This window comes from Dryobates pubescens, chromosome 8 (genome assembly GCF_014839835.1).
Source record: "Dryobates pubescens isolate bDryPub1 chromosome 8, bDryPub1.pri, whole genome shotgun sequence".
NCBI classification, from domain to species: Eukaryota; Metazoa; Chordata; class Aves; order Piciformes; family Picidae; genus Dryobates; species Dryobates pubescens.
Genome location: NC_071619.1, coordinates 19,056,424 through 19,083,851, shown reverse-complemented (window position 1 = coordinate 19,083,851; position 27,428 = coordinate 19,056,424). Strand labels below are relative to the sequence as shown.

Genomic DNA, 27,428 nt, shown 5'->3' with positions numbered 1-27,428 from the left:
CCTTTCTCCCCCTCTCTCCTCCGGGGGTTGCAAAGGTAGTTCAAACCCCTCCAGTCATCTCGGCTTATCAGTCAGAGGAGACGCATTCCTCTGGGCTGCTCCCTTTATAAGTCACCGCTGGCCGGGCGCCCGCTCGCAGCCTCCGCGCTGGCAGCGTTGTCTGCTGCCTCCCCTCCCTCGCCATGCCCTAGCCCGGGCTCCGCTCGCCCGCCGGGGACGCGCAGCAGCCCGGGGAGGGCCGGCGGCGATGGCACCTCCGTCCCCCGCCCAGCCCTGAGGGCGGCTGCCGCCGGGATGTTCAGTTGGCACCGCAGCTTCACCCTGGGAGCGCCCTGGAAGAGAGGTGAGTCCGCCGCCCCCTCGGGGCTGCCCCGTCCCGCCCGAAGCCAGCCGGCAGCTGCTGGCACACCTCCCCAAACCCGATCCTCCGCCACCCCCTTCCTTCCCCTCAGCGGCCGCGTAGACAGTACTTACGGCAATCCCAGCCCGGCCCGCCCGCTCCCGGGCCCTCCGGACGGGCTATCCGCACGGCACCTCAGCTCTGCCGTCCCGGCCCCATGCTGCGCTGCCTGCTCTCCGGCTGCCTCTGCCCCAACGCAGGTAAGGCTGCAGTGAGACTTAAGCCTCCGGTCGGTCAACTCCTGCCCCGGGGCCGATGGGGTGAAGGACCATGCTTTAGGAACCAATTTGTTTTCTTCCAATGGGTTTGTTTTGCATTTGCAAGCGTGGAAAAGCTTGGGAGAGAACAGCGGGAGACGGGGAGCGCAGCGGCTCTGAGGGCGAGCTGCCCGGGATGGGCGCATGAAAGGGGGAAGCGAGACCGCCACCTGAGCGGCTCTGCGCGCTCGTCCCGCCCGTAGCACCCAGGTGTGGCACGAACGTGAGGCTGATCAGGGCAGCCCTCAGCCCGTCACTGCTCTGGCAGTGGGTATCGGATCCGTGATATATCCCACTCCAACATGGGTTATACCGAATTTGAGAGGTTTTATTTGCTCCCTCCTGTTGTGTGCACATGAGATGACCCAGGCAGGGAAAGCAGCTCTGGTCCTGCAGCAGATCACTTGCAACTTAGTCTGTTGTGAAAACAACTTACGTGGTCTCAGACTGCCTTTTTCAGGCACAATAGGTCTGCTTTTACTCCTTAGCCAGTGCTTCAGGCTTTAAGATCACAAGTCTGAGGCAGCAGAATACCGGTAGCATGCCTATTTACCCATCACCTTGGCTTGTGCCAGCTGTAAATGAGATCTGCAGTTTCTGTTTCCATTAACATCACTGAACTGGATTGGTTTGCTTGGAACGGAGGTGGCTACAGACAGGGTTTGCCAGAGTCTAAGTATAGTGTACTGTGCAATGGCAGGATGGTAAAGATGTTGCAAAATACTGTGTTGGAGTGGTAATGCCTTCTGGGGTCCTGACATGACCATATATATGCTGCACTCCTGCCTCCCTGGACTGCCATTTTACAGTATGGTAGAAACCACTCAGGTTTCCCTGGATGTAATTTGATAATCAACTTGTTTTCCCCAAACCATATAGTGCAAGCCTGGCGGCAGAGTTAGGAAGGGAAAGGAAACTTGCTCTTACACATGGAAAAGTGTCCTTCATCACCCAGGCACTGCAGTGTTGTCACAGGGGTAGGTGGAAGCTTTGATAGGGGAACACATCACACAGAGCACTGAGGAATCAAAAGAAAAAAGAGATTCAGCTAGAAAATCTCGAAAGTAAGAAGCAGGGACAGCACTCCCTGATCACCTCAGCTGGGAAGAGACACCAAATATTTATCTGGTTTGGACCCAATCTCTACTCAGAAAGTGCCAAGAATACACTGTTTCTTGCAAGCTTTGTGGCAGTGACTTTAAAGTTTTATCTGGAAATGCAGCTTAAAATAGAGAATATAAACCAAAACATTTTTGAGTGACAGCTTAATAACAGAAGTAGAGGCTAGATCTTCCCCCACTTGGTGGGGAGGAAGGGGGGGCGGGAGGGATGTGGAATATTGCAGCAGAAATACCGTGGTAGCAGGAGCTCTTGTATAGGCAAGCTGAGTTTACTGCAGCTAGAAAACCCTGCATCACCACCTCATCTCACCAAGGTCCTGGTGTGGCCGCAGCAGGTTCAACAAGCCCCAAAATTGTTACCAGTTTCACTGCAAACATAAAAGTCATACCAAGAAGTGTGGTTACACCTGCCCACTGCTACCTCTTTTGAGCAGAAGCTCCTCTCTGGTTTTGCCTGGGGACAGCAGTGACTGCATATGAAGAATGTGTTAACAGTGACCTTTCTGATACAATTCACGAGTTCCTTTGGTTTCAGCTGAAGCACTGGTGTCTTAATGGCTTTAGTCTGTAGGGGCTATTGAACAGTTGTTTATCCAGGCTTATTATAGGTAATAAAACCTGAATTACTACATACCTGTCATCCCTGAGGGGCAAGTTCCATCCTTGCACAGGGCCTCCTGTCTCCTAGTTTGTTTCTGGTTGAATACTCCTTTGCGATATGAGGCAGCCTGCAAATCAAGTGTGCAAAGATTTCCTAAATTAGACAGGTTTTGCCTTAGTGTGTTTGATTCCATGGTGTTGATTTTCTGCTCAGAAACCATAGGAAGCTGTGTGTCAAATAATCTTTTGCTATTATACAGGGCTACTCATAAAAGCACCATTTCCTTTATGTAAGGTTTTGAGCCTTTCTTCTGAAGGAGTGCTTGAGAATTTCCAAGGAGAAGTATTTACAGGTCTTTTAGGGAGAGCTATCATCTCCTTGATGAAGTCTCACAAATACAATAGGTGACTGAGGGACGTGAGCCTCCCCCCAGCCGCGGGAGTGGTTACATTGCAGAGCAGGGATTCCTTGGGCACAGATCCTTGCACACCAAAATTATCCTTGGCCTGGGCTGTATATCCAAGAAGTAAGTTACAGGGTAAATGCAGTAACCAGTGGGAGAGGCTCTTCAGATCGTGGTACGTGCAGGGTCAGGTGTTAGTCTAAAAACAGGTGACTGCTAGACTACACAAGTTACACTGATAAACCAGGTGGTCTGTGGGGACTTGCTGGACCCTGGGACTTTCTGCCAGAGGTCACTAATCTATCAGACCTGTCGCTTTGTTTCAAAAGCTTTACAGGTCATTTGGAATGAATAGACCCAAGCTGTAAAAGTGTCAAGTGGCCTCTTTACTTGGAAATCCATTTCCTCTTTAGTTCACCCAACTATATCCATCAGTAAACAATCAATCTCCCTCAAATGCCTGAAAAGAGCTATAATTATCTCCTCCTCTTCCAAAACACAGGTATTAAAGCAGAGTCCTTGAACCCTGTTATCTTTCTCTCACCACCTTTTATACATATATATATATATATATATGGATTTATTATTACCAGCCATAGCTTTGAGGGAATCTGTAACATTTCTGGTCACATTATATTACCAAACTATCATCCAGAGGCACTTCACATACTTAACTAGCATGAGACTGGAGAGCACCTTGAAGCCAACTGATCCCAAAAACTTTGTGCCTTTTGTTCAAGGACTGTCCAAAGTCTCTGCTTTGTCATAATTATTCTTTTGCACTCAACTTTTCAAACAAATCGATTTGTATATATGCTCCCATGAAATCCACACGCATTTCAGTTCTCCAGTTGGATACACTGAAATTTCGAGAATTGGGTCTATCATGCAGATATTTTCAGTTACCACATGGAAATGTGTTCTGCAAACGTGATTTTGTTCAGTCTTAAGTCCAGTTAAAAACCTCAGCATTTCTATGACAATGATTTTCAAGCCTTCAGAAATTTCTGCCGTTTGTAGACAGAGACTGTAAGGGTGCATTGAAGACACAAGACCATTCCATAAGCTCCCCTTAGAAAATCTGTCCTAACAGTTTAGGAGAAGCCCTAGCTCGGATTGGGCAACCCAAGACACAGAAACATGCTCACAGACTAGCTTTGCTTGAAAGGCATTGGAAAGGCAGATTGTCTGCAGAAATTTGGTGCCAAGCAGGTCCCCTACCATCATCAGGACTGGCACGGAGTCTTCAGTAGGGCTGTAAAGGGCCATGACACAGGAAGATCCTCACTCTGTGGATGTAAAATACCCTCCCAGAGGGTCAACTGCTAGTGGTTGCTGCAGAGATTTTTTTTTTTTTTGATAGTAGTTGTTTGTTTGTTGGGCTGGTTCTGTTTTTCTGGTAACCTGAGAGTAATCCAATTCTTCTAAGTATTGTGGCCCTGTTCATGCAACATTTCCCTGTGCCCAGAGGGCCTTAGAAGGAACAGCTGTCGCCCAGCTAGGACAGAAACACAGACCCTGCATGGTCTCCATTGGGGCCAGGTGGTGGGTGAATACTGAGAAGTAGGTGTCAGCACAGCCCCACCCCTCAGCATGTAGAGGGGAAGAGTCGACAGCAAAAAAAATGCCTATTGTTTCAGAGAGGAAGTGACCCCATTTCTCTTAAATTCTGGGAAACTGAGACCACCACTGGTGAGAAAAAAAATCCCATCTTCACAGTGAAAGGGAAACCACTTGAGCCATACTGCCAGCAATGTTAGAGAACAAGTGGCAGCAACAGGACTAAAGGGAGACTTTTTTTGAGAAGGAAGGAAGGAAGGAAAATGAGGGAATGCAAGGACTGAATGGGAGAGGCAGCATTTCATTTCTAGGTCATGAGTCTGACTCCAGCTCCACTAGTCACTGCTGCCTCATGATTCTTCAAAAGCTAATGATCTTTCAGTCTGTTAGTTGAACACCACAGCCCCATGACAGAACCTGTCCTGCATGGCACAGGATTTAAAACTTGGCACAGCTGGATCTGAAGAGGACTTACTAGGCAGGCTGTGCAGGTTCTCTGTGGGATGCTGAAAATCCTCCTCTGAGGCTTTTGCTCATATATCTTGCTCCTGTGTTCAGGGCTAAGCAGACTGGTGTGAGTGGTGGGTTTGACTTTGGTCTTCCTTTGCAGGGCAGCTGTGCAAACTCCCTGTTAATCTTGCATCCCAGTTCATTAGTAATACCCTTTATTTCTGGTGTTCTGTTCCTGTGGCATGATACAGTTGGGAAATATTTGCCTTATCAAATAAAATCTAGAGGGTGTTGCATGTCTTGTGGGAGATGGGAGTGGGGAGAGGAATAGGAACCCTGACCATCTCTGAATTGTTCACCTTGTGCCTCTCCCTGGAACTGCCACCCTGCGTAACCCTGCCAGCACCACCCACTGTGGGTGGGTTTGCTGTGCACGTTAAACTTCCAGTAGCTCTGGGGTGAAGCAGAGAGCTGTCATAGCTCTGATGCTGCTATCCTGTTTAAAAAATGCAGGGATAAGCAAAGCTTTGGCGCCAAATTTTCCTCATTCCAAGCAGCCTACAAATCAGGACAAATGTTTTCTGAAGACAGGTGGGCACAGAACAGAAGGGATAAGACCAGCACTAGGTAGCACTATATGGTATAGTTCTATGTGGTCACTAGCAGCACTTACCCCTCTGCCAGCCTGGCCTATTCCCACCAACAGTACTTGCATTAGCTAGATGAATCAGAAGTCCCTGTACTATGATACTTGAGTCAGTGCATCAGAGGCCAAGGACCCCTCTCAGGACACAGCAGAGCTTAACAGGGCTTGCAGCTGAGGGAATTGCTAGTGAAATGTGGCTGTGAGCCACAGACATAGATACAAAACAGAAAAAATTAGACTTGGATTTCAGGGCTTTGGAGCATAGGGATTCAAATATAGACTTTGGCTTGTTTACTAGAAAGGCTGAAGCTTTTACAGGAGTTAGGCCTGAACAGTAGTGGGAATGCCAGGGCAGTTGAGTTAATTTCTTCTTAGATATCCACTCTCCTTCCTCAGGTCAGAAATCTCTGCATTTGTGCATTAGGCTGTGCCCTTCCAGCTGCTAGTTACTGTGCAACAGGAGAAACACACTAGGACATGAAATTCCGAGGAAAGGAAAACCTTGGGACAGGAGCTGATGAGAAGGCATTCACCTTTGAAGGATTTAAGTTTTTCTGCTAGATTTTGCTAACTACCATCAGAGAATTATCCTCCTAGAGAGCAATTTGGAAACAAAGCAAAACAAAGTTCGAGAGACTTTGCTGGAACACATCAATGCTTTTAACTCTCTACAAATTACCTTCAGACATTAGCTAGTTCACTGTTACCACCTCCCTGGGAGATGGGAAACAATCTTACTCTCCAGCTGTACAGGCACAGGAACTTACCTAAGGTTACATTTAATCAGTCACAGGCTTACATTACAACCCAGGGAACGCTGTTTATCTCTAATGTAATTACAAAGTCATATAACCCTTTCAGAAGGCTACTAGGCAAGTAGCACAAATTAACATGAAACAACATTTGGCCTGGGCACACATTGACAAAGATGCTGCAGGAAGCTATACCACTGTTATACTGCATGTACACAAACAACTCAATTCTCTCTCCTGCTGCCATACCAGTGTCTCAGCCAGCTGACCATAAGCATCTTTTGGTCCCTTACCCCCATCTCAGAAGGTATGTGGAAAACCAGTCCAGGGGAGAGGAAACAAGAAACAACAACAACAAAAAAATCTTGGCTGATTTCCCAGGAGCAGCAGTGTCAAACCTGGCTGGCATCCAGTACAAGTAAATACATCTTACCAAGCTTAATGCCACCTTTCAGCCCTCTGAAGTGCTTCACACCTCCTTTCAGAAGCCTCTGTGCAGCATTGTAATTTTACTCCTGCAGCACACTCCCTCCAGCACACCAGGCCATCTTCCCTGCTTTGCTCCAGACCCCTCATATTGTGCAGAGCACTCACAGATCAAGTCCTCAGCCAGAATTAGTGGACACAGTTGTCTCTCTCTTTTTTTCTTTCTTTTCTTCGTGTGTGTGTGTAATTGCACAGATGAGATTTAATTGCACCATTCTGGTATTCGTTGGCAATATGCTTGAAAGAGATGTGTATTTTTGTATGTCTCTCTCTCAAGATCTGTATCAGAAACAATGTTTGTTGGAAGCACCATGGTTTAGGTTCCATAACACAGGACAGGGAGGAGGAAGAGACTGTTCCATCCATGGGGTGCAGCAGGACAAACTTGAGCTTCAGGTCACTGCCTTAATCATGGGAGATGTCTCCATGTAGCACAGATAACCTCACTGACCATGGAAAAGGATCACTGAATGAATGAGGACAAGGTGCCTAAGTGTGCTGCAAAATCCCGCTGTACTTTTCATCTATTCTGAACTTGCGGTAGGAGGATGATAAAATTTTTGTATCACAAGGGGTTGGGAGGATAAATCAGAAAATTTCAAACACTGTGGTTACTATGACCTGCCAGTGCTTAGATCAGTGGTTTGCAGTCTACAACAGATAAACAAGAAATTGCTGTGAAACCATTTGATGTTGCTAGTGACCACAGGATGGGGAGAGCAAAGTACTGTGTTGTCAAGAGGGTAGACCCTTCTCAGCACTGGAGTTACTGACATTGAGGGGACCCTCATGCAGAGATCAGAGACATCATCTAATTTTTAGTTTTTTCTTTTGAAGCCAAACATTGTAGTCATCAAAGACACACACTAAAGCATCTGCCATCTCCTTCTTAAAGTAGCAAGACCTTATTTTAATATGCTGCTTCCTGATTTCAGACAAAGAAATATTTGTGCAGGCCAAGGTGAAACCGGTTAAGCAAGGTAAGAAGGGGCAGACTGAAAGACAGAGAGAATCTCCAGTCAAAGCATGGCATGATTAGTAAGTGAAGGCATTCAGAGTTTGTGGCAAGGAACTGCCATTGCATATAGTGATTCTTGGTAAGAGTGACAGCTGTATGGCTTGTTCTTGAAAGGGATGTGCAACAATGCAACTGCTCTCCTCCTGAGTCTCAGTGGTTTTGTTGTGTAATCTGAGGTGGTGAAGCCATCAGAAAAACCTGTTAGCATTTAATTTTTCATGCAGATACAACACTTTGCCTCTTGCTGCCAAGAGGTCTTTATAGCTGAGCAGACAGATCCTCTTCAGTCCAGATTAGTAACAACTAAGCTCCATGGCCTCCTTCCAAAACATTTTGCTATGCATGAAGCTGCAAACCAAGCTCCCTATTCCTTATCCTCAGTTCAAGGTCTGTCATACTCATCCCAAGAGGGGAAAGGCTGTTACCTGGATCATACAGCTCTTCATGAGTGTTTCTGTGGGCAATGTCTTCATCTTGTCTTCCACCACAGAAATATATTGATGTTGCATTACTGATGGTCTGGCACTGACTCCCAAATGTGGGTTTTTACAGTGGAGAGATGCCTGTGAATTCTGCCAAGGGAGGCACGTACCGTTAATTCTGTATATGACACACAAGATCTTCTGTAAGAGGCCTGAGTGCCACAAAAAGCCAAGCCTATCAGGTGGGATTATTTATCACTGACAATGCTTTTACAGAATCACAGAATGACAGGGGTCAGAAGGGACCTCTGGAGATGATGTAGTTAAAGCCCCTGCTAAAGCAAGTTCACTCAGATCAGGTTGCACAGGAATGTGTCCAGGCAGGTTTTGAAAGTCTTCAGAGAAGGAGTCTCCACAACCTCTCTGGGTAGCTTGTTCCAGTGCTCCATCACCCTCAAAGTAAAGATGTTTCTCCTTATGTTTAGGTGGAACTTCCTGTGTTCTAGTTTGTGCCTGTTGCCCATCATTGGGTATCACTGTAAAGAGCCTGGCACCATCCTCTTGCCACCCACCCTTTAGATATTTATAAGCATTGATAAGATCCCCTCTCACTCTTCTCCAGGCTAAAGAGCCCCAGGTCTCTCAACCCCTCCTCATAAGAGAGATGCTTCAGACCGCTAATTGTCTCTGTAGATCTCTGTTGGACTCTACAGTAATTCCCTGTCTCTCTTGAACTGGAGAGCCCAGAGCTGGACACTCCACAGGTGGTCTCACTAGGGCAAAGCAGAAGGGAAGGAGAACTTCCATTCACCTGCTGTCCACACTCTTCTTAATGCACCCCAGTCTTCTTAATGCACCCCAGGATACCATTGGCCTTCTTGGCCACAAGAGTATATTGCTGTCTACCAGGAATTCTAGGTCCTTCTCCACAGAGCTACTTTCCAGCAGGCTAACCCCTAACCTGTACTACTGCATGGTGTTATTCCCCTCCAGGTGCAGGAATCTGCACTTGCTCTTGTTGCATTTCAACTCTCCAGCCTGTCCAGGTCTTGCTGATTGGCAGCGCCTTCTGCTGTGTCAGCTACTCCTCCCAGTTTTGCACCATCAGCAAACTTGCTGAGAGTACGCTCTATCTTCATCCTGGTCATTGATGAAGATATTGAACAAGACTGGACCCAGTACTGAACCCTGGGAAACACTGCTAGCTACAGGCTTCCAGCTAGACTGCACCACTGATCACAACCCTCCGTCATTCATCCAGTTCTTAGTCCACCTCAAATGTCCACTTGCCTAACTCGCATTTCCTAAGCTTACCTATGAGTATGTTAATGGGAGGCAGTGTCAAAAGCCTTGCTGAACCTGAGGTAGACAACATCCATTGCTCTCTCCTCATGAAAATCCATTGTGAAATATTAAATCTATGGCTGCCTCTGAAGAGTAAAGGGCATGTTTCTGTGGTATCCCAAGAAATTATCAAGATCAGTGAGAAGGAATTTAAATAAAGTAGAAAATGATCCATGTAACAGCTGTTTTGTCTTAAAGAGTAAGAGCCTCCTTTGTCTATGGACACTGTGGAAAGCAAGCTGGAGGAGGGAAGGCTGGAAAATGGGTTATTTCTGAAACAGGGAGTTTTCTGGATTACCATGAAGGAGGGCTGCATGCCAGAGCTCTCCCTGCTCTACTGCTAGTGAGGGGTCTCAGGCTTCCCTACCTACTTCAGGATAATTATGTTACTGAATTTGTGAAGTGGCTGGTTTGATGACAGGCAAAAAGGAAGGAAGTAGGAAAGGGAAATGAAAGGAAATTAAGTAGGAAGTAAGATACCCTGAAAAGTGAATGCACTGTAGCCCTTTGAGGTTCTCTGGGTCAGGCTCTAATGAGGGAAAAGATATCAGAGAAACTGAAGTTTTGTGCAATTCCTGGTCCCAAATCCACAAACAGATGGACTCGGAGATGAGACTTGCAGTTTGTTTAAGGATGGATGCAGAGCTTTCACAGTGGCTTTCCTACCAATGTGAACAAGAAGTCTGCACTGCGAAATATTAGATTCAGAAAAACAGTGAGAAAACCTGGGAACAGATCTTCAGCCCCTGTGGATCAGCCTTTCATCCAGAGATGTACCACATTACCATGTGATGTAACTGTATTGTGAAAACAAATCTTCTTTGTCCATGTACAAAAAGCTCACAAACAAAATTGTCCCCATCTCCTTTCTCTTTACGAAGAAGGTAAGAGTTCATTTGAAGGGAGCATTTCATAGTTAAAACCATAGAGGGATTAAAAAAGATCTACAGTACCTCATTTGCTTTTCCTATCAGCACTTGTTTTTTGTCACCTGTGTGTCTGCAGAGAATACTGCAGACAAAAGCAGTTTGAAAATTGCTTATTGCAACCCCAAATTCACTTCAGTCTGAGGAAAGACAGATTTCATTTTGGCCTTTTTTCCTGCTGGTTCAGAATGCATTTAATTGGAGGCAATATTTTAGCCTTAAATTAATGTGTATTGTGATGAAAGAACAAGTATTTCTCTGCATCTCTATGCAGGTAGTCTCTAATAGGGTACCTGGCTACATGTGTTGTTTTCTACCTATTAAATTAGAACTCTGGGTGTGTTTGTGTCTCCCCCCAGAATGACTCTGAGGTGGTGGCAAGGCCTACAAGAGAGCTTCATATAACCCAAGAAAAAGAAATTAGGGCTGTCACCCTCTACCACCTAACTGTAGACAGTTTTACATTTCAGATCCCTCTGGGATGTGCTAGACACTGAGTTTTGTAGCCCCTTATGATCTTCTGCTTGTTTTCTTTTAAGCAGGTAAGAAGAGTCCCCCTGCGGAGGACAAAGTCGTGTTAACACATATGAAGATACTGAGCAATGAAGGAATTCAAAACCCAGGGTTAATCCCAGAGGCTCCAACTGACACAGCCTGTACAGAAGATTCCCATCTCCCAGGTGCCCACCTCCCACTGGACTACCAGGGAAATCTGAATGCAGCAACTACACCAGCAGCTCCAGACTATGCAGATGCCCCGGCAAGCACAGACTCTGTAGCCACACTGCCTGACCTCAATGCCTTTGAGTCTAAGTGTCGACTTCACAGATTCTCCAAATTTGAATCTGAGGACTCTGGGGTTGAATTGCCAAGTGGGGCTAATTCGCCATCAACACCAACTGCTTCAGAGAAGAGTTTTGTGCTTCACAGCAGAGACTCATTTTGTGACTCGGGTGTGCTTAGCACCTCTTCCTCTCCAGAAATTGACCATCTGATAATGAGAACATGTAAAGAGCATGCCAGAAGAGTCAGCCAGCAAGATCCAGAGACTGAAAAGCAGGCTGAGTGCTATAGCCAGGAGGTAGATGCTGTACAGGGTCCTTCAGCTTTCCTGGAAGACATCAGTGTCCCTCAGGAAGAAAGAACTGATGAAAATTTTGACCAAAGTGAAAGGCAATCTTTTGAAAAGGAACCTACAACAGAGACAGACCCTCCCAGAGAGAGCCCTCTTGCCACTCCAGCTCCCATAGAAGAGCCAAAGACAATTGCTGACAATTTCCCAGAGAACTTTGGCAGCACACAAGACCTTCAGATCCACGGACATCAACTGAAGAAGTACCCCACAAGTGACAGTCTGGATGAATACATGGATGAATGCTGTAGACTGAGTGAGGTAAGAAACACCTAAACTACCAAATCTTAGAACTAGGCCTGTCCAAATAATTAGTCAAGGTTCAAGTCCTGTTGTGGAGTATGAACTAGGACACATCTGTGAGAGCTGGAAAATGTCCCTTGAAACGGTTGTAAATAGAGAACCTTAGTAATTGGTTTTTAAGAGCTCTTTTCATAATAGTGAAATTCTGAAGTAATTCACATATATTTGGTCTGGGTAAGGATGACTCATGGAGGTGTCACTTTTCAAAAGCCACAGGCTAGAGGACGGACCTGATTCTAGTCTTAAAATGAAGATTATGAAGTTAGTCACTGTTGTCAGATACATGGGTTGAGGATTCCAACAGTTTCTCTTTCATGGTCAGGTTATTCCTGTTCCTGGGAACAGGTGGACTGCTATTGAGGTGCTGAAATTTGGAAAGAAATTGTCTAAGGGTAGCTCATTCCTGTCCAGGCCTGTGCTGTCCTCTTGAGCCAGCACATTTGAATAATGAGTGATCAGGAAAATAATGCACAAATTCAAATATTTGCTGGGCTAAAGATGAAGATCTCATTTTAACCCTCCAGCACAGCTGTAATGGAAACGCCTGTGTTCTAATACTGACTGAACTAAAAAGACATAATATTTTCAGCACCTTTCCGTACTCTTTTTCCCTTGCTGGGTGTACCATGTGACTGTCAGGAGACTAATAAAACACCTTTCTGTGCACCTTCTTCCATAGTGGATGCTACAAGAGCTTACCCCAATTCTTTGCCTGAAGTTTTGTGCTTCTGACATGCAGACTGACCTCTGCCTTGCCTGCCCACTGCACTGGCTTCCATGAAGTGGCAGTGGAACGCCTTAACTAGGAAGATGATTCTTGATAGAGACAGACCAAAAAACTCCATGAGGAAAAGTAAAGGAGGCTAGGTGAAGAGGATGACAGAAACACACCAAAAATATCAAATGGTGTATAAGGAAGATTTCTCTTAGAGGCATTCATTGTGGTAATAGTGATGAATTGGAATGGGGGGTGGGAGGAAGCCAAGTGACAAGTGTTGTGTGCTCTGTACATAATTTCACCATGACCTGTCCCTCCTGGCCATGAACCATCAGGCAATGGCTTTCCTCTCCGGCATGCCAAGCCCTCCCAAGCAGTGAGTGAGGTCAAAGATGGCCCATCCTCTGTTAATGTTGCATATTGAAGCAGCACAAGCAACATACAATCCAACAGAGCAAGTTCTTAGTCTCCAGACCTGCCTCATACACAGCAGAAGACAGATGTCTATTTTGCATAGTTTCCAAACAGGCAGCAGCCTGGCCTTTTGGCAGAGCTCAAGAAAGGTACCAGAGCAGGAGAGTTTGACTACAAGGAGATGTTATAAAAAGTTCCTAAATTCTCTGTTGCACTCCAGAGGGTTTTTGCAGCTAGCTTGGTCTTGTCTGACAGCTCTGGCTGCCTGCAAAATTCCTCTAAATCCTTTGTGAAATGGAGCCTCAGTTTCCCAAAGCAGAGCATTTAAATAAACAAGCAAATAAATTAGAAAGAAGCTAAAAAGGAAATGAAGCTCTTGGTGGCTTATCTCCCCTCCTTTTTAATATCCTCACTGCCTGAGTGCTAAAGCTCTGTGCCTCAGAGCACTTTTCTTTGTTTGTTTTTCAAGCTGTATAAATACAGCTGTGACCTAGATGCTGGGGAAGTTTGCCCCTCTTCACAGAGCACCTCCAGGCTGTTGTATCGCAAGAGCAGCACTTTTTAAACTGCTGGAATGCAAGGTAGCACCCAGGCTGACTGGGGCAAGAAAAGCCCATGGCTCCCGCACAGCACAGGGACAGCCTCTTCCAGCTGCAGAGCCTTCTGCACTCACCAAACCTGCCCAAGGTTCACCTGTCCTCACTGTCGTACAAAAAAGGCAGGGCAGAGTGAGACCCACACAAAAACAATGTCCAGATGATCATATAGCTGACCCCAGCTGAGACTCTGCTCCAGGCTTCCCATTCTGTGGTTTTTACATTTGCCTCTAACTTGTCCAGGATACAACATGGCACATAGGATTCAATCTCTTGCCTGTCCTGGTGTCATCTCAGGGACTCAGATGCCGCTGAAAAAGCAATCAGTATTGTCTGAAAGATAGCAGACCAGTACAGGGTATTCTCACTCTGCTTGGCAAAGAACATGGCAAACCAAATTGTTCCATCAAATCAATTCCTACTAAATTAAGTTAATGTTAATAGAGATGCAAGAGTGCTTACACTGGCTTATATTTAATGCCAGATGAGAGCATTGTTTAATCATAGGTGACAGCAGCTTCCTCAGTTCTGTTGCTGGTTTTGGGAATACAATTTTCAAGTAACAGGAGAGCAGTTGAGTTTCCCCAGCCCAGCTGGCTGTGGCAGTGCCAACAGCACTTTGCTTGCTGGCACAGCGCAGCCAAGAAAAGACTCAGTCTCTAGACTCCCAGCCTCCCTCATTGCTGAGGATACTTCCAAAGGAACAGGAAAGAGAATGCTCAGAAAGAGACTGGAAATGATCAAATGTTTTGACCATTTGGTGAATGGCTTTGGCTGACAAACTATACATCAAATCATTTCAGTCTGGCATTTCTTAAACAAAGGTTTCTGATCTTTTTGTTTTGAACTGTTGTTGTTTTGAAATTTGCCTGTGTTTAGAAAGATGAAAGAAAGTGGAAGCTGTCAAACAACAAGAGAAAGAACTTTGAAGCCTAAATAAAAGCATTTCCTTTTAAGCAAAATTAAATGTTTGGGATCAGTTTGAAGATACATAGCTTTTGATGCTTTTGCTTTGCAAACACTTCCTCACACTCCATAAAGTTTACATTTAAAGTTAGCCCATACCCCTTGAAGAAGAGAGAGAGGGTGGGAGCATTTGTGATCATAAAATTAAAAAAAACCCCCAACATTATTCACACTCAGCTAAGTGTCTGGGGCCAAAGCAGTCTCAATACTTCTAAGCAGAGAAGACAGGTCAGGGGTAGGGCAACCTGTGATGATCAGCCCCACAGCCTGTGCGTGATGCTTAGAGGAAACCATCAGCTATCAGTAAGCACAGCCCCTCCTGGACAGCAGGGTGGAGCCACTCAGAAATATACAGCACGATCCCTCTCTTTCCTGTTATTCACAAGCCTTTTGGTGCTGTCAGCTCCCAGTGACAAATGCTTCCCACTCAGCCTGTGGCGTCATGGGCTCCAAACTCATGATGGGGCAAGAAATATTTGTAATCCTGGTCCCTGGCTGTTGGTGCAGTGACCATACCACTTCGGTACCAAGCATGCTAATGTGGCAGGAGCAGGCAGTGAGGGATTTATGGGAGAATGGAGCACGGCATAACTCAAAACTACACACAAGAGAAAATGAAGAGCATAATGAGAAATAGAAACCTGAGCCACTGCGAGAAACATCAGTGAGCTCCTGTCCGCATGTAGAATTTCACCTGCAAGCTAATCCTCCCTGATAGCCTTGGCTTCTGCTGCCAGGTCCAGCCCAGCAGTTTTCCATTGAGACTGACTGAAGGCTTCAGAGGAACACTGTGATTTTACAGCAGTCAAAATATTGACTGGAGGGCTCTAGATAAGCCAGAGTTCTCAGTGCATGTGCTGTTCCTGTATTTTCAGCCTTCCTAAGAAATCTGTGGGCCAGCCAGCACAACTATGATAATTTATTGCCAGCAAAGTATGGCTTGATCAATATACTGAAAACCTGTCCTCAGGGCTCAGTCAGGTGAGCACTCACAAAGGCAGAGATCACTTTTTTGTTACATGGGTGTAAAGGTAGCATAGCGCTCCTTAACTCTGCATGCTCAAAACTGTAATGGGAAGTAATTCAGCATAGTATAGCTGAGTTCGGGCCTTGGATCCCTGTTCTTCCATCTGAGGGTCTGATTCAGTCTGATGTAACTGAAAGCCTACATTTTCAAGGATAATGAGGAACTTCTGACTGATTATCTTGAAACAGAGTTAAAAAATAATTACTCATTTCAGGACAGCTCAAAACTGCCCTATTTCTGGAAGCTGATACTCATGTGCTTTCCAAAAATCATGCTTCTGAAGCTGGGCACCCACAGATCCCTAGCTGCTTTCAGATCTCTTAGTTGTAGTGCTTCTGATTCAAGCTTTTCCCAGCAGATACCACATAGGCTTTGTTCTCCCTATGGGTCCTGGGGCTGTATCCTTTCCCACTCAGTATTATGGCTGAGTAACCTTTGTCTTGCCACCGTTTCTGCAGGCTCTGCCTGAGAGGAAAACAAAATGTGAATGACTGGTTGGCTTAGAGTCATCACAGTTTTTCATATGATTTCATGTGACCTCTGTCCCAGCTTTAGACACAAAAGCATCTGGACATAATAATACCTGTTTATAAATAACATTGTATCATCATTTGTTTTAAAAGAAGTAAATCCTAATGTTGATTATTTTTGAACACACCATGAGCTTTCTGACATAATGAAAAGACAGGAAGAGTCCCAAGGCTGGCATTTCCCCAAAAATGTAGATTGTTGTGGGAAAGGAGACAGAGTAAGCTTCCTGCTTTTGTAGAGGGAACTTATTTTTTGAAGTAAGATAAACTTAGAGCACTACTTTTGTAAAGATTGAGGCTTATTTTACTTACTGCTATCACATGCACATCAGCAAGCAGCTCCAAGGTAGAAGTCAGCCCCTCTGCATATTTGTTAGTAGCACGTTTGACAGAGTCTGCTCACACCGCAGGAGAGGACACTTGCTATGCACTATGAAGTTCTGGGGCCAGAAACATCAAGATGGAGAGCAGGGAAGCTGGGAAGCACCACTGCCTCTCCTCTGCCACAGGATGATTGTCTGGCACTACCCTTGGCTGAGCAGCAGTGAGACTTCACAGATCCTGAGTAAGGAGAGATCAGTGGTATAGAATAATTTGCTGTAGTCAGACAACAAGCTTGGCCCTGCAGACTTTCCTCATGCGTCTCTTAATAACTGAGAAAGTATCATCAGGGACATAAGCTGGGATCTCCTGAAAACCAATGCAAGTATGTGCTTTCATTTTGGCAGCTTGGTTCAGGTGCATATCCCTTTCACTGACCCACCAGTGAGGAGGGTCTGAATTCAGCTGTCTGCACTGGGTGCAGATTGTCAAAGGCACACAGTGTATACCTCCAGGCTGGTCACAAAGTAGTGAATAACTGCTACCTTCAGATACGTGCATTTAGGTAAGAGCCAAGCTCAGCTTCCGTACCCATAAGTGTAACCTGTACTGAGGGCTGTGAGTTATAGGACTCATACTAACCCTAACCATCTATACCATACCAAATTATATTTATTTGTAAGGGTCCTGTGGCCACTAAATGATGACTATTAGTCTGGGAGATAGAACTAGAAACAGGTTGTCATGAGGTTTTCCTCTTTGTCAGTCTGTGATAAGAGAGTCATTCGGATAGTGTTCTTTGCTGAGTAATAAGAAAATAGCGGTGAACAAGCAATGCTGTAGCTCAGGTATGACTATAACCAAAGCCCCTTGCAAGAGGAAGCCTGAGTCCTTTTATCATGGCCTACATGACTGTAAAGGTGTTGGGCCCCCAGCTGCTAATAATGATTGCTCTGCTGTTACTCCATGGTCCAAGATGTGTTGTCATTGCAGGTGAACCAAGGTAACAGCAAAGCCCTGGGATCTGGTCTGGGATACCTTGAACACATTTGTCAACTGATAGAGAAGATTGGGCAGCTGCAGGAGCACAATCTGCGTCTCCAAAAGCAAGTGTGCAGCTTGCAGAAAGAGCAGAAGATGAGTCAGATAAAAGAGGTAAGCAGATACCATAGTGTCTTCCATAAAGGCCTAGATGGGAGAGGTTCAAGTCTGTACGAGGGAAAATGCTAATTTAGTTGACCCTGCACTCACCTGGGTTGGGTGCTCTGGTCTTCAGGAAGCCCTCAGGTTCCACAGTGGGCTCAGCTTTTCTTGGGGTGGACTCAAGTTTCTGTTCATGCTCAATTTTGTTTCCCAGATGTGCTTGATTCTGTTGAGTTAAAAAACACCCCACTCACCTCATGTGATGAGAAGCTTGAAGTCAGTAGCTTTTAATTCTCTACAGCTAAAAAGTTCCCAAGAACACATCTCCCAGCACCAGTGCTATCAAAACAAAACATTTCAATGGACCTCCTTAGAAATCATGTTTTGAATTAAACTGTTAAGATCTCAGAATTTCCCACAAAACATACAGCAGGAAAGAGAATCAGTGGTACCACTACCCAGCTCCATGCTCTCTTTCCCTTCTGTGCTTCTGAGCTGCCAAATGAAGAATCTCTAAAATGAAAAATCTCAGTGTTCCCATTTGTCTTCTTCTCTTTTTTTTAACCAGCCAGAGCTAGCTGGGCAATTTGACTGAAATTTACACATTATTTCAGTGTCCTCCTAAACACCAGGTTTTATCCCCTGCATATTTTCTTCAGCTGTACCCCATCTCTGCTTCTGAGTTCTTTTTCTTTCACCCTCACACCATGTTTCCAGCTTTTTTCCTCCTCTCCCACTCTCTCTTTCTTTTTATTTTATCATGATGCCCCAAAGGAACCAAAGGGGTTCATCACACTCAGCTATTTCTTCCCTGCCATGCTGTGGCCAGTCTTCTATTCTCCCAGCAATGACATTCCTCCCCTGGTGCTGCTTTCCCACCTGCTGAGGCTGGATCTGCAGTAAGTGAACTGACTCTTCAGAGCCAAAGCCAAGTTGTGAGTCAGGTTGCAGAGCAGAGCAGCCCGTCATTTCCATGTACCCATCTCTCACCCTCAGAGGAATGCAGCCTCCTACATAGAGCCTGGGAATTGTTAACACATTTCCTGAAGCTTTACAACTGTGAGTCACTGCTCCAAGTAACTCTTCCAAGCTGCAAATCCAGGGTCAGATCCTCATCTGGTGTATGTGCCCTCTCCTCCCCAGCTTCCAGTGAAATGAGAAGCACCGAGCTTTCCTTTAAATAGTTGAAACTTTGATCTTTGGGGTATTTTCCAAGATCTATCAGAAGTGCTTTCTCAGATGCATTTGTCCCATACTATTCAGCGGGAAACTGGACCCCCAGATATAACATTCAGCACTTGCACTGTGCTCTACAAAAACGGATGCTCTCTCCTGGATATCTCTATGGTGCCTGCATCTGCTATATCTGAGCAGCTTTCTGTCATTTTCCTTTTCAAAGTCACAGGCTCTTTATGTAGAAGAGGAACACCATTGCCCCCATTTACCACAAGACATGGAGGTTGTTGTGCACATTGCATTTTGGAGGGCATCCTAAGACTACTCTCCAAACCACATTCACTCTCCATGCAAACTATTAGCATCTAAAGGTTTCCATGCCTTGGACGCAACTGGTGAAGACACAACCCCCAGAGCAGAGGTGGATTAGTGTGGTATTAAGAACTGGTCATGAAGACTTTAGATAAGTCAGTACTCCAAATGCTGTTCTTGAGAGCTGTACAGACATCACCACAGAGACTGAAGACATTTTGATTGTGGGACACAAAGGGGACATGGCTACTCCACACCCTTTGCTTTACAAGGAAATCTTTAATGTTGTGAGCCAAAAGCAGCATCTTTCATCAGATTCTCAAAGTGCCTCCCAAGGGTACAGGTAATGCAAACCGCCATGCCGCGCTGGCAACATACGAGACGGTACATTAAAATTGTCAATTGTTTGGTGACCTCCAGAGGTGCTAAACTGGTGTTGGCCTGTCCTGGTTCCAACATCAACAGACTGTTTTCCCCCTTTCCACTCAAGCTGATAAAGCTCTCTTTGCATCCTGCCGTACTAAATTCTTGTGCAACATGGTTGTGCAAGGTAGAAAATCCCTGCTTCCCACCACACCAGCTACAACAGAAGTACACCAGCTGAAGTATCACACACTGGTAATATGCAAGCAAACTATGGCACCCCCTCAGCAGAATACAAGATATCATTGTGCACATTCCAGAATAAATAGAATTATATTAAAATGTGAGTCACTGTTACAATGGATATGTTTATTTGCATAAATGCCTTAGCCGAGCAGCTCTGTGTTTAGAAACTTGTATTCAATTCCTTCTGGGAAATAAACCCCAGAGATGCTGACTATCAGGCAGTTCAAACACCAAGGAACTCATGGGAAAAAAACCTGTATTACCAACTCCAGATAGCTCAGCCTTTTAGAAAATTAAATAATTTGTCTGTGTTCTGATAGGTGTCAAGACAAGGCTGGGCACCCCTGGGCTGGAACGATTGCAGTTAGTCTGTCCCATCACACTGCCTGGTTACCTTAGGCTATTGCAGCCTGAGAGTCTGCATACCTTTTTTTTTTTTGTCTGGTGCAGGAGTACTTTCTGCAGCACTGCTCCTGTGGAGCTGCCAGCTTCTTCCTCAACTCGTATCAAGATGTGAAGACATTTTTTGCTGGAAGAAGCAGACCTCACAGCCTCCTGGTTCAGACTGGAAACCCTTCTGATCTTTCCATCATCCCAGAAATAGGAGTGAACACTGAGAGGCTGAGCAGCTGCAGTGGTGAGTTCTAATACCTCCAACTTGTCCTCCTGCTTGCTACCATTTGGTGAAATAAGCAACTTCCTTTTCCCTAGGAAAGGCAAACAGGAACAGAGCAAGGTGTTAGTGGAACCAAATTTTAGGTGGAAATATGAGTTTTTAAATGCTCTGTCTACACCTAGTGTTTTAACATTTGCTGCATCACATGTGAAGCAGGACTTTTTCTCTGCAGCTGTGACTACAAAGAGAAGGACAAATACATGATAAAATGTGTCTCTCTTGGAAACACAGCACATCCAAATAGGTCCATTAGTGGAGCCCCTACACGTGGTTTTAAAACCCCACCAGTCAAGGCAGAATTTGATCTACGGTGGAAAACCTTATGCCTGTTGCTAGTCTCCTACCCTCTGAAGCAGGCACAGAATACATTCCTGGAGGATGACTTATTCTATAGACCAAGTGGAAATAAGCCCCAGATGCAAAGCTTGAATCCAGAGACCAACTTTTCCAGAAGGCTAAGAAAGACTGGGCTCAGCCCACTGATGATAAAGCCAACTGGAAAGTCTGGGTCCAAGGTTAGATATGAACCAGCCCACTAAGTGAAGCCAATTAGTTTATTTCAAACCTTGGACTTCAGCCTGCCTCTAATATTTGGTGAAACACAGAAACATCAACGCACCTCCTAGCAGAATTGAGTCAGTGGCCTTTGGGATCTCTAATGCTGAGGCTCAGAAATCTCTTTCTTGGGAGTTTCAGAGCAAACCTGGAATGAAAATAAGACCTTAGGGTTCTCATCTCATCTTGAATCACAGCCTTCTGGCAGCACTGCCCAAATGCCATCCTACCAGGATACTGCTGACAAACGTGAGCAAATTCTTGTGTTTCATTGCAGGAGGAGAGAGATGCCCAGATTCAGGAAACAGCCAGTCAATGGTGGGGCTCAGGAAATTGACAAACAATAGGAATAACAAGGAGAATGAGTTCAGAGAAGCTGGTAGTATGGCTGAGGGACAAGCTTTTCCATCAAAGGACCCTGCATTAAGAAAGGTGAGTGATAGGATTGGAGCCAGGCTCTGAGTGGGATCTCTGGGAGAAGCAGGAAGTTCTGCTTAGGCAGAGCAGAGTGGGGTGCCGTGAGAACAAGCCAACCCTGTCAGCTACTAAACAGGGCTGGGGCAGTGAGGGCTAGGGTGCTCTGTGCTTCTCTGCTCCCATCCTTACATTAAGACAGTGTGCCAAAAAAGAGCACTGCACACAGCACCATGGGTTTTAGCCCTTACTACATCAAGATTATTTGACATGTGAACTTGGTCATAAGTATCTTCACTACTGCTTCTAGTGAGATTAAACCAAGCACACATTAATCACTACAGATAAAAAATTTCATGGGTCAATCCTTAGCTAGCAATACTTATTACCAGGTTGGCAGCATATCACTGTAATTAGCTCCAGTCCAAAATGCATTTAGGGGAAGACAAATCCGAGGGAATGAATGCTTTTCCTCTCCCTTTCTTTCCATTGTTTGTGACTGCCTTAGCACTTTCAGTCCCTGGTGAGGATCAGGAGTGCCGAAATGCCAGGGCAGAGGCTCTAATCGGAGTATTCTCAGCCCAGCAGGAAAAAGGAAGGAGTAGGTCTCTCATGGGAAAGACTGTCTCCTGAAATTCCCACCCCAAAGTTGCAAACTGATTGTAAACGTTTTGCTGAACTTCAGAAACCCACTCAGTCTGGAAAGGTGCTCCACGCTCTGGCATGCGTGCCACCAAGTTCCGGAGTATGAGCATTATTTTAAGCACATGGGAAGTCCTGATGACTTCACAGGACTGCAGAATCAAGACCCATACTCTTTCAACTGAATCTCAGTGCTGTCTTGTTACACCACACGTATTAATATCGTCACTTAGTGTTGCATTTTGTACCCTGGTGCATAGAATAGGGGAGTTACTGGAATAGGGAATCCTGCCACATTAGTCACTGGAGTGCTAGGTGCTATACACATGAACTGGGAGTCTGAAAACAAAAGAGCTATAAGAGGATGAAAGAAAGGATTATCACACATGTGAAGGACTTGTAAAGAGATAAAGGACTTGACCAAAGCTGAGGGTGTACTTCAGGGCAGAGCTGAGAGCAGAGCCCAGTCTCTCCCCGGCACTGTAAGACGATCTCACTGTCTCATTATTCATCAATTCATTTGCGCCCCCCCTCCCCCTCCCCCCCTTCTTTTTTTCAAGGGTCTGGACACCAGCAAGAGCATCTCGGGATGTACTTGCTTTTCAGAGTATATATTTTACTTGTATCTGCCATTGTCACTGACCAAGCCCCTCTAGTGTGCAGTATTGTATGCCAACAAAAGACGTTCCCCAACCTCCAAAGTTTACTGTCAAATTAACAGTTGCACATGCATTATGACTTACTCCATGCAGTCTGTTGTTCTCCCACCCTCACTGCAGACAATAGCAAGCTAGCCTTCAGGAACAGTCTATCTGGGATATTAGCAGTGCTTGCTTTTCTGGGATGATACCAGCATAATGAGGGACTAATTGCTGAAGCCTCCAAAACCCTTCCACGCCATACGTTAATCCTAGTGGCAAACACAAAGGTGTGATAGTTTAGAGAGTAAACAGTCTCACTTACGGGCAATTAACTCAATAGCAGGGAAACCTGTGTTGCAATTTTCAGCTGAGCTCACGACCTCAACTGAAGTTCTGAGCTGAAAATTTAGCAGTCCCAAGAAGAATTACTGCAATATGCTGGGCACACAGCTGGGCAGCTGCCAGGTTATGCTCCCAGGGTGGCCACAACTCACGAACTGATCGTCAGGACTGGTCGTCCTGATGCTTTAGCGGCAATGAGCCTTGCAAGCAACAGGACAGAATGATGTCCCAAATGTGGCAGGGGTTTGAGAACTTCACTGAAATGGAAATAGTTTCTCCCCATTACGCTAGTCCTGGAGCAAGTCTGGGTTTAGGATTTTTAGGTGAGGGGGTTTTTGTATGTGTTTTTGTTTGGTTGGTTTTTTGGGTGGGTTGGGGTTTTTTTGGGGGGTGTGTGTGTGTTTTTTGTTTTGGGGTTATTTTGTGGTGGGGGTTTTTGTGTGTGTGTGTGGGTTTGGTGGGGTTTTTTGTTTGTTTGGGATTTTTTGGTTTTGGTTTTTGGTGTGTGTTCTGTTCCCAAAGTTTTCCAGACATTACTTTGGGGAATTGAAAACAATGTAGAAAAAGAACATGAAGGTTTTTGATGCATGGCTCCGTTTCAGTTCATGAGTCCAGATGAGCTCAGCCAGGAGAGAACAAACATTAGGGAGGGCCTCATGAGACTCCCTGACCTCCTGATAATCTCTATTAGCATTTCAAATGTAAGTGCCCAATAGCTGTAGCTTGCAGACGTGACAGGAAAACAAAGGCTTGATCTCTTCTAATTCATGGTCCTCAAAAGTCACCACCTTGAAAAGAGCTGTTACCAATGCACCTGGCCTAATAGAAAGGAGAAGGGTGTTGAGCTGGTTTTCTGGGTTGTTTTTTGTTGTAAAGCCGCCCCTGGGTGCATGTAAGTAGGTAGGAAACCAAACCGATTTCTCCTTTAGTACAGTATAACAATGAGGTAAAACGTGCCTTTAGGCAGCTACTCAGCACTCACCAGTGAAGTGCCTTCACGCTCTGAAACCTCTTCAGAAAAAACCGCAGGATCCTAAACACAGAAAAGTTACCGAACAAAATACAAAGAGGATGGTATTAGTGATTGTCCTGGAGAGGTACAGGCTGGCCACCCGGTGCATTGCCGGGTGTTAAAAATTATTTTATGTGACCAGACTCTTATCTGTCTGAAATAAAGCAGCTCCTCTCTTCATGCCACCCTGGAGTACCCCAAAGTATAATATGTTGGCCAGATGAGGTCTGTCACCAACTAGCCTCTGGTCCTTCAAGCTGTGGTTTGGTTTTGCTTCCTAGAGTGAGAGCCATGCTTGGGGCAGAATGAGAGATCTTATGAGGAAGACACGGCTGAGAAACCAAAACAAGCTGGGGCTGTCCTCTGCTGCTCTGAAGAGGTCCTGCCCACAGTTGTACAGGTAAGGCACTGCTCAGGGAGATTTTCACTTAGTGTTGGGAGGAGGTGGTGGGAGATTTACCTCTGGTTGTTGCTGGCTGGAGAAAGTCTGCCCTTTTTCTCCATTGCATATGGTAGTCCTGGCCAGCAGAGCAATTTGCTTCCTTTGCACCCAGGTGCTCTAAGATTCCAACTGGATGATGTTACCTGTGTGAGAGCAATGGAAACATTAGGTTCCCTAAAATAAGGTGCATATCCCCAACAGGGTAAGAAGATGTTGACAATTGGTCAGAGCTATTCTATAGCCTAATTGTTGTTGTGCTCTCTCCTAAGCATTGCAACTCTCCTCTATCCACCTTCATACCTTTCATCCAGTGGAACCCATACTGCACCCTATGTGTGATGGGGTGGGGCAGTTAGGATGAGCTGGAAGGTTTCCTGTCAGAGGAAGAGGAAATGAAGTCTGCTGAGCATGTGCTCATGGATGGGACTTGCATGTTGCTGTAGGTGAACATTTGGGTCAAGCATGAGGTCTCATTTCCATCAAGAGATCCACACTCATTCCCTGGGCATTTGTATATATTCTGGCCTCTGAGCTATGCTGTGTGATGCATATCCCTCTAAGGTGATGACAAGTGCTGCCAGATAACCCTTGCACAGATATTCCCTCTGCACTTGCCAAGTCCTTCCAGCTGCTCTGCTGAATTTGGGGCATTTGTGTATATAATCAGGTAACAGGAAGAGCCTGGGTATCTTACTCACCAAAGCAGGAATACTACATGGAACTGAGCACTTTCTGTTTTTTCAGCTGAGGTCTCAGTAACCTTGAGAGGAACAGCTCTAATGTGCTTAAGCCCTCCTCAGGTTTTAGAAGGTGGGGAAACAGCAGTTATTTAAGCACTCAGGAATGCTCCATTGTTCCCCTTAGACAGCCTCTACCTACCTTACAAAATGCATGAGGGAACTAGGAGTCTTGTAATTACAGCTGGGGGAAGAAAAAAAAAAGGCGAGCCTGTAGATCATGGAATGGTTTTTCCAGCTGGAAAAAGCTTGGTTGGGGCCCAAGCACACCTAACAGGCGAGCTTCCTCCTATTGTTTAGGAAACTGAAAGAAACACAAAGCAGAAAGATCAAACAGTTCCATCTACAATACATGGTGAACCAGCTGGGGAAAAAATACAAACTCTTGTGAACCTTCCATCTAAACCTGAGTAGAACCAAGACTTTATTTGGGCTTCAGCAAAGTCCTGTCTGTAACCTTCCACTTGGCACTTTCTCTGCAGCACTGAGGACACTACCAGTGCTCACCACCTGAGAACTGCAGGCTAGGTCCTCCAGTTGGTTAAGTCGATGTAATTCTAATGAAGGCCCATCACAGCAGCTTCTAACAGAAACAGCTTTGCTATTTTCACTCATACACTGGGCAACTACTACTGTCATGGAAGTCCTGCATGACAACATACCAAATGGATGATGTTTTTATTTACTTGGCTTTAACTGGGCAGCCCCAGAAATCTTGTATTCTGATTTTTCCAGGCTTCTTTCTGTAGCTGATGAATGGTCTTCTCTTTTCATTAACATTCTCCTGTACATCTGCATAAACTCCATACCTCTACTCATACCCCTTATCTCCCTCTATTTCCTCTTCTGCTTTCTAGCTCTTATTCCCCAGCCCTGCGTGTATCTGTCCTTACTCTTTTTACCCCACAGCCTGTAACAGCAATTCACTTGACACTGGCCTTTTCACTGGTGCCTGGAAAAGCACCTTGCTCTTATGGCATTTTGGGTATGTAGCTGACTCCTTTAGGCATAGTGAATCAATGACAGCCCTGCAAATGCTGCTAGGCAGAGCTGTAAAGCAAGAAAGTCTTGCTTGTCTGCAGCTTTTGGCAAAGCAAAAGTTGAATCCCTGATACTCTTACCATTTAAAGCCACTCTCTTTATCATAATTTATGAAATGTGTTTGTCTGGGCTTCTGGTCCTGTTTGTACATACAAGGATTATGGAACTGGCTGGCTTTTCTTTATCCTGGCTTTCCTGGGCTCAAAGATATCTCCCAAGGTCTCGAACTGGCAACAAGTTGGAACTTGGTGCTTAGAAGGAAGCCGAGATTTGTTGCTTTTGACACCCAGTCCCACTTGAGTCATTTGGGCAATTAGAAAAAGTCTCATTGTTTTTGTTTTTGTAACTAGGTCAAAGCAAATCCCCTTTCATGCTCCCACTCTGCATATGATGAATGATCTGTTCCAGGGCAGTTGTCTTGTTTTTCTTCTCTGTTGGCTTGTTTGGTTTTTTATTTGTTGTTGTTGGTGGTGTTTTTTCTTTTGTTTGGGTTTGGTTTTGTTGTGTTTTTTTTTTAACATCCACAAAAGAATCCTCATAGTGGAGAGAGACCTCCATTCTTCCAGTGGGAGAGAGGAGGGCCTTCCAAGGTCTGCCACAAGACTTGGTAGTTTATCATATATTGTTCTACAAAGGTTCAGGTTTTCATTTCATTTTCTTTTTCCTGCTAGTACGTTTCCTCCCGCAAAGCAATGTCTGTTTTGTGCAACACCAATGAATAACTTGATTATAGTATTATGAGCTTAAACAGCACTTGAACCTGGATCTGATCTATGGCAGGAAAAGCAGAGTTTTTCCCTGAATCACTGCAGAATGATCACTCTACAAAGAGCAAGGAACTTACTTTCAGCTCAAACGACCCCCAAGACAGGAACTTTTTGCTTTTCCACTGCGGCTAGTTTTAGTGACAGAAAACTGTTCTTAGACGATAGTGGAGCATCACCGGGTCAAATGCTTACCCTTGTTACAGTTACAGTCTGATACTGCCTAGAATAGTAAGGAGGAACCACCCTGGCCTGTGAAAGCTGGGCTGCAAATTCTGCAAGAGCCTACCTGGATCAGTTTATTGTCTGTACATTGCCACTCCATCCAACATTATTAAATGGGTGAAGTTGTCTCAGGCTAGAATGGCGTTACAAACGATTCCCAAAAATCCAGGGTCAAGAAGGAGCGCATTAGCACCTTCACATACTTTTTCCTTACTTCCCCTAGCTCCTTTGAGGACAAACAGACAGAGACCTAGTCTCCTGCTGCTTGCCATGACTGCTGCCAGGAAGCAGACTGGCCCAGCAG

At 45.3% G+C, this 27,428-nt stretch overlaps 1 protein-coding gene across 1 annotated transcript in view; it reads left to right on the top strand.

Moving 5' to 3' along the window:
* LOC104297762 (uncharacterized) overlaps positions 1-27,428 on the top strand; it is a 35,075-nt gene that overhangs the window by 4,133 nt on the left and 3,514 nt on the right. Inside the window, exons 2-7 of the mRNA XM_054163890.1 lie at positions 72-343; positions 10,929-11,779; positions 17,387-17,548; positions 20,084-20,270; positions 21,142-21,296; positions 24,197-24,315. Coding sequence (XP_054019865.1) covers positions 72-343; positions 10,929-11,779; positions 17,387-17,548; positions 20,084-20,270; positions 21,142-21,296; positions 24,197-24,315 — 1,746 coding nt within the window. The remainder of the gene's footprint in view (positions 1-71; positions 344-10,928; positions 11,780-17,386; positions 17,549-20,083; positions 20,271-21,141; positions 21,297-24,196; positions 24,316-27,428) is intronic.